At 34.7% G+C, this 7,922-nt stretch overlaps 1 protein-coding gene across 2 annotated transcripts in view; it reads left to right on the forward strand.

Annotated features, from left to right (window-relative positions):
• Window positions 1–7,922, forward strand: part of TTC7B (tetratricopeptide repeat domain 7B) — a 129,219-nt gene that overhangs the window by 15,448 nt on the left and 105,849 nt on the right. For both annotated transcript variants that reach the window (XM_009885595.1, XM_009885594.1), the window contains exon 4: window positions 1,613–1,734. In XM_009885595.1, coding sequence (XP_009883897.1) covers window positions 1,613–1,734 — 122 coding nt within the window. The remainder of the gene's footprint in view (window positions 1–1,612; window positions 1,735–7,922) is intronic.

The following is a 7,922-nucleotide window of genomic DNA, read 5'->3' on the forward strand; positions in this document are numbered from 1 at the left end:
GATATAGTAGCCAGATAAACATATGATTTTAACATATAAATGAACTTCAGATAAATCTTAATAGTTCTATAAATTGGATCAGGACAATGCTCTTGGACTTGAAAGCCCATTTGTCATTTTATTTCATTAATATATTACTCGCTCTATGTATGAAACTACAGTTGCTGTTAAAATCCAAGGTACTAGATACGTAGGAGACCTGGGTTTTATTGATGAAAGCTGATATAGCTGAGCTTCTTCATGTTAGGCAAAATATAACCTCCTAACAGCTCTGCAGAATATTAGGCAAGTTACTGTTTTCTTTTTTTCCCCCTAAGTTATGGATTCTGAATTATGCAAAGTTAAAGTTAGGGTCTTTATTTGTAAAGAGCGTAACGCTCCATGATTTAAAAGCTTCAGGCTTGATCTGAATTTAAAGGGATATGTAGGCACTTTTATTTCCTCCTCTTGCTTTCATTTCCACTGTTAACCTTGTCTTCTGGTTTTTACCACTTAGCAGAAACCCTTCAAGTGTTATAAATACTCTTTTTTTCTTTTTTCTTTTTTCTTTTTTTTTAAAGAAAACAATATCTATTGTACCCTTTGTTTCTAGGAGTTACACACTATTGCATTTTATTTAGATTTTGAGATATGTCTAGACAAAATGCGGTACACTTTGGGCTCTATTATTTGGCTTGTGAATACTATAAGAGTGAAGCAAGCTAGCAATATCAATCTGACCCTCTTTTTCAGACCTATTGCTTGCAAGCCTCAGGCTTGTCGTTTGACAGTTGTCTTTGAAGGGGTTATTAGGTACAGTTAGGGTCACACAAGCAAAAGGAAGGGGAAAGACAAGTAATTCACATTGTTTTTTAAAAAATACACATTTTCTGAGGGTTTATTTTGGTTTGGGTTTTTTGTTTGTTTTGTTATTATCTTTTAGTGGCTGGTAGATTATGTGCGGTGATTATGAAAGCAGATGAAAGCTGATAGCTCTCCATTTTGAGAGAGCATTCTGAATGTTGATGTAATACAAATTAAGTTATTTCTAAATTGTTTTTTGGAAATCACAGAATTGCAGAGCTTGAAAGGGGACATCAGAGATCATCTAGTCCAACCCCCCTGCCAAAGCAGGTTCACTTAGAGCAGGTTGGACAGCAATGCATCCAGGCAGGTTTTGAATATCTCCAGAGAAGGAGACTCTACAACCTCTCTGGCCAGCCTGTGCCAGTGCTTTGAGTTAGTGCTTTGGTCCATCAGTCTAGAGATCACTTCACATCTTCTCACTGCTTTCTGCAGCAGTCTTTCCTAAACTAGCAGTGTTTTAGATTTTGAATACCCTCACCTCCTGCTACTGAATTAGGTTGCAAATATGCTGTTTCATATACTTCTTTCTTGTATACCATTCTTCAAAAAATTTTCTGAAAAAGTGTTATAAAATTTTTCTTAGCGGCATTTCTGCTTCATGAAGACTTTACCTTTAAGGGTATAGCTAAGAGCAAAAAGTTTTATATTTAGGTGGGAATGAAGGTAAGGATAGAAATATTCTACTAGCCACTGCTTACAATGAAAAGATTTCTCCAACATCTTTTTTTTCTAAATACATTTTTTCCTTTTTCTTTTGTTCTCTTAGATAATTAATGCCAATATACAAAACAGAAGCCCTAAGCCAGGGCCCACTGCACATGAACAAGAACTTGGTTTTTTCTTGGAAACAGGACTTCAAAGAGCACATGTTTTGTATTTCAAGAATGGGTAAGAGTTGATTCTCCATTTTTAGTGTTTGCTTTTTTGTTTAGGTTTTATATTTGTGGTCTAACTGGGCATCACTGTTTTTAGCGATTGTGGCTTGTGTAACCATGAGGCCTTTTATTTATGAAGTAGTAATATTTTGATTGAAATAGTAAAGGTGCCCATATTGCATTTATTTACATCTTGTAAAATAGTTTAATCAAAGTATTTTAAACAGAAAGCATTTTATATTTTTGCTTACTAAATGTGGGAACTTGAAATACCTTCAACGATTTGAAATTTCTTTTACTTAATTACTAGACACTGTTAGAAAGTGATTGACAAAGTATTGAAACTCTTGATTTTTATAATTTGATTTTGTAATTTTTTTCCAAATCTCTTCAGTTATCACTTATTTTAACATTATGCTGCAGGATAAATGTGCATGAAGATCAACAGTATGTATACAAGTATACAATCTCCATTGTACATGCTCTATAGATCCTTTTAGATTCTGCATGGGAGATCCTTTATAATTTATTTTAAATAAGGCTTCCCTTAAAAGCCTAAAAATAAATTCAGATATCACAGAAAATGAAAAAAGGAATATAACTCTCCATTTTTAATAGCTTCAAAACTTCGCACAAATGGTTTTTAAGTACATTTCTGACATTTGTTAAAGTCACAGTTTAAAAACTTGTGTATAAGTTATGGGTTACAAATTATGGAAAGTTAAAGTTAGGCTCTTTATTTGTAAAGAGCGTAACGGTTCACGATTTAAAAACTTCAGGCTTTATCTGAATTGAAAGGATACATAGCCTCTTTTATTTCCTCCTCTTGTTTTCATTTCCAGAAGCAGGGCTTCTTATTTCACTAGAAAATGTGGTTTGATTGAAATATCGGAACTCTTGATAGGAATACTGTTTTGTACCAAAAATGTTTCTTATTCTTTCAAATACATAAACAGGAGATGAAAGAAAATTGTGCAGTGTCTGTAAAGAGTTCGAGATTTTAATGTACTGATGGTAGGGTGACAAAAGGCTATCCAAGTTCTCAAACTGTTCAGGGATTTCAGCATGGAAATGATCACTAAGGTTTTGAAATCTCATTCTTAAAGTAATGAAGCAGTACTGCAATAACACATGATCTGACAGTTACATTTTAGTTCTGTTTTCATCATTTAATTGCAGAAGGAAGGGAATGTTCTGAAAGTTAATTTTTTTTTTTCCATTTACCAGAGCTAAAAATAAAATATCTTGATTGCACAAAAAATAAATAAAATATACTTATTGAAAGAATCTCAGTGGCAATGGTGGTTAAGAATAAGCTAAATATTTCACATTTTGAAGAATTTGGATTGAAGGCCAGGAATGGAAATGGTCCATTTAATCTGACATGTGCGTAAAAGTAATCAGCAATAGACATAACAGATTAAGATTAATTAAGAAAACAAAAAACAACCGTAGAAAAATGTCATGCAGTGGGTTATTAAGGAACATCCAGCCCATAGGAGTGTTTTTCCTAGACCATATCAATTGGTCTGGTGTGAACTTTGAAAGGTTGATTGTATTCCATGAACGCTTGGGTCCTTCACAGTGGAGCTGTTGGTCTTGTTAACTCCTACATAAGTATATAATCTTTTTTTGCAGTCTTTATTACAATGGTCACTTGCAGTTTACAAGCTATTTACACATTAATTTTAAATTTATTCCTCAATTTCATTGGCCAGTACTTTTTGGGGGGGGGGGGGTGTCTATGAGAGGAAGTGAGGTATTAGGAAAAATAGCTCTGTGCCAGTCATTATTTTACATATTCCTGCCATTCTATCCTTTGGTTTCCTTTCTTAATTTAGAGCCAAACTCAATTCTTTCAAGATTTCCTAATATGGTCACTGTTCCAGGCTGCAAATTATGTTGCTGCTTTTATGGGTCCCTTCTTTTGCTTTTTTTTCTTTTTTTAGTTTTTAACTTGGGTCTACCAGAACTGAACAGAACTTTAAATATATACTTTTCTAATAGTGATAAATGTATAGCATGCATTTTAATACACTCCTTTTAAGGATGCTTTGCTTGGTTTTTGAATTTGTCCTCTTTCCTGATGTTAGGTTTATAGAAATTAGATTCAAGATCTTTCCATTAAGCTTTGCAACATACTTCAAGTTTGAATTCAATCTAAAATTGGAAAGATTATATGAACGTTTTCAAGGAGAGGAAACGAAGATATCTTTAATATAGGCAAAACTGAAACATTTATTTTACATAACGTTTTTTTGCAATTGAAGCTGTAGATGTTAAGATCCTGTGGAGGAAGCAGGGAATCACCAGAGCTTGTGAGTGATGGGGGAGGAGAAGAGGGAAAGTGTGCCTGTCTATTTTTACAGGCGGACTAAATCTGCTATTCGTATTGCAATGCAGTTGAATCTATTTGTGTATGTTCATGAAGTGAGGCTGACAATTAGAAGAGTTGAATCTGAAATAAAATTCCTTTCATCAAACTATAACCTGGCATTGGTTTGAGTCAGTTCAAATGTTATCTTGTTACCAGCATAGTGGCTATAGTAATGTATGCATTAGAGCATGCTTAAAGATCTGAATAGATGTCTATGGATAAATGATATGGATTTTTGGTGGGTTTTTTTAGACTCCAATAAGTACTAATAAACATCTCTCAAAATCTGCTGGAGAATTGAATTTGTCTGAAGTCCTTTTGCTATGGAGTGGGTCATTGTTGTTGTATATCTAGGGGTGAGTTGGCTAATCACTGCTTTTAATTACACTTCTTCCACTAGAAGTATCATTTTTGTGCATGGGTTAGTTACAAACTATAAAAGCAAATAAGATTACTGCTCTTCCAGGTTGTATAAAAGTTATGTAGGGAGTATTGCTGCCTACCCAGAAAGCCACTTGATCCACTTTAAATTTCCTCTTTGTTCACTAACTGTGCAGAGATTTTTTTTTTTAAGCAAAGAAATCAAGTTTTTGTAGAGGATTAAGTGACTATCTGTCAGGTATGCTTTATCTTGTATGCGAAACTAGAAAGTGTTTGAAACCTAACTTAGCCGAACTGCTAAGTGCTGGCATTCTGAAAATACATGGAAAAGCAATTATCTAAAAAAATAAAAAGTAAGCGGCAATAGTCTGAATGGAAGAATGTTATTTTAGTGCTCTATTAAGGCGTGAATCTGAAATTAATGTTTTCTTCCAAAGTATACAGAATTTTAGTAAAGAATCAAACTACGTACCCATTTTTCACTTGGGAGCAGAGGAACATTTCAGCTTGGAAATGAGTAACAAAGACGTTGAAGAAGCTGGTCTAAAAATTTTATGTGCTTTTTAAAAAACATTGTGAAATATGTAACTTTAAATGTCTTTCAGGCTGGTTATGCAACTTCCATTTAGTCTAGTAGTTGCTTTGTAATTTCAAATTGAACAAGTTCAAAGACCTGATGTTGTTCCAAGAAAAGCTATGAGCACAGGAACTTTGACATTAGTACTTTAACATAGCTGTTTTCAAGTAAAATGCCCCTGAGAGAGAAAGGACAGCGTTTGTGTACCCGGTGATCTTTCTATCCTAGTATTTGCTTTGCATTCATGTTATGAAATATACAAGACAAACTTAAATTGTAAATGCTTTTTATTTTTGAGATGGTAGTGTTCAGAAATATACTGGAAGTTTGTGCTCTTAAAGCAAAAGAGCTTTCTGGTTGCAGTCTAAAATCAGGTGTCCATCCTGTGAAAACCAGACTTAACTAACTTTCAGAGCTGTTTTTTGTGGCTTCTCCTATATCTTACATCCTCTGCAAGGATATTGCTCTGTCAGTCTAGGATCCAGACTGCAATTTGGTCTAATCTACAGTATGGTTCACATGCTGAATCAAAGCCTGAGGAACCCGGACCAGATCTGTACTCCTTGTGGTGCAATTACCTGTGCTGGCACCACTGCAGTGAAGCACGACCTTCCCTGTCGTCTTCACAGAGTTGTTTCTCAGAGGCTGGCTTTTTCTCGGTAGAAAATTAACTCCCCCAAAACCAAAACAAAAAACCCCAACAGTTTTTCTGCATATGATTGACTTTTATTGGATTACAAAATGTATGACAAGCACAAAAACAACAACAAAACCTCCTTAAAGTTACTCATGGAAAGGACTTGTCTGTGTAGAAGTTGTTTCTTTTACCTGTTTTTCTTTTTCCACTGTAACATAAGTAGGAATAGGATAGGAATATAACCTACATGTTCGTAAGTGAGGGGGAGTGGGTGGAAGCCAATCCATAGAAGCATTCTATTGCACATATACAGCGCTCACAGCTGGAGATTTTATAGTGATGAAATTCATAAGACGGGATTTATGTAAATGCTTGACATAAATCAAGACACTATATGACCAGCTGTCTACTGTATTAGAATACAGAGCTAGCTATCCGTCACTCTCTGAAAGCGTTGAGATCTTGTTGCATATCCTGCATCAGTCTCAAAACAAACTGGTCATTAAATAAAGAATAGAAAGTAAGATGAAATTCAAAAACACTGAAATCCTATTAAGTATTGCATTCTTTATGTGTGAGATACCACTGCTCTATTGGAAAGTAAACTGGAAACTACTTCTGTTGCAGTTTTCAAAACAATTTTGTCTTGGAGATAACTGCTTTCGTGTTTGTGTGGTTAGGAAACTAAGGCAGAATACATTCAAGATAGAGACAAAAATCACTGTTTTGTAATTGCTAACAAAAATGTGTTTTCAAAGGATACTTTAATGTCATTCACATGCTTTCCTCATTATTTATTTTTTCCTCTTATTTAAGATACTGTTCTTATTCTCTTAGTTTTCATTGAAAAAACCAGAATTTATTTGAACATGGAGGGAAATTATTATTCCCTCAGATATTCAGAAAAAATCATCTGTCAATAATGCTTTCTCTTTCAATCCATACGTTATGTGTTTATTGCTCAGAATTGTGTCTTAACATCACAGGTTTGAAATGAGATTTCTCTGTGAAGTTAGAGATAGAAAATCTAGCAGTTTTACATGGAGGACTAAGGTGGATATAAGCATGAAGGAATCACTTTTATTCAAAACCATCTCAAATAACCTTTGTAATAACTAGTTATACAAAGCATGCTGAGTGAGTGATGTTAGTATCTGAGTTACCTTGAATTTTGATAATTTTAATAGTTTACAGTTGGAATTCTGACTCTAGCTCACTTTTTCCAAGAAGATACGTAGACTTTTTTAGCCCATGTACACGTCTTGCTGACTATGGCCGTTGCTCGCATTTGCAAACGTCAAATTCAAGGTTTTGGTTTGATGTTGTGTTGTAACGGGCAGCAAACAAAGTGATATCGGGGCCTTAAACGGGGGAAGGAATATTTAGTGCACTTCTCCTGCTCCCCCCAAAATGCTTGCTTTACTGCTGTATTTAATGCTCCTGTTTTTATTTCTTTCTCTGGCTTTAATATTGTTCTGAAGAACACTGCTTTGCATGCCGGCTATCACATGGCATGCCTATGCCAGAAGTTTTTCTCTTTTTTTTTTTTCTTTTTTCTTCTTTTTGTCCCTTCCCTTGCAACTTGTAAGATATGGATTCATAGGATCGTACAGGTTGAAAGGGACTCTGAGGGGCCATGTGGGCCAAACCCTTGCTCAGAACACGGCCCAAGTAGAACAGCTAGCTCAGGGCTTTGGCCAGTTGTTCTGCTTGGCACCAGAGATGGAGGGTCAAATTCTGATGAAGTTTGGGGTTTAGGTGTTTTGTGAACAGTATTAATGAGATTTATCACCTCAAAGTGAGCTGCAGTAACCTACAACCAATTAAGTGTTCCAAGTTTCTTTCTGGTAATACTGATTTTTCTCTAAAGGACAGTTAGTTGCTGTACCTGGATGATAGTTATTTTCACCAAGAAAAAGAATTGGTTTTGCGAATGTGGCATTTTACCATTTCTGTTAAAAGTTTAGCAATACTTTAACATGGAGCTTTTCAGTATTTTGAATTACTGGTTACTAATAACATAGGGGTTTTTTCATATTGAAATCATGTTCTTAAACTAATTAAAAATTATGGAAGCTCCCAGTTTTAATGGCGAAAGTGTTAATTGATCCTGTTAACTTCAAAAGGAGGAAAATTAGCAGGTAGGAGGACTAATTTGTTCTACATTTCTTTATGATAGTAGTAAAAGTGATTTGCTAAGTGTTAAGGCAAGTTTGCCAAGGAAAGAGT

Source organism: Charadrius vociferus, unplaced genomic scaffold (genome assembly GCF_000708025.1).
Source record: "Charadrius vociferus isolate BGI_N301 unplaced genomic scaffold, ASM70802v2 scaffold355, whole genome shotgun sequence".
NCBI classification, from domain to species: Eukaryota; Metazoa; Chordata; class Aves; order Charadriiformes; family Charadriidae; genus Charadrius; species Charadrius vociferus.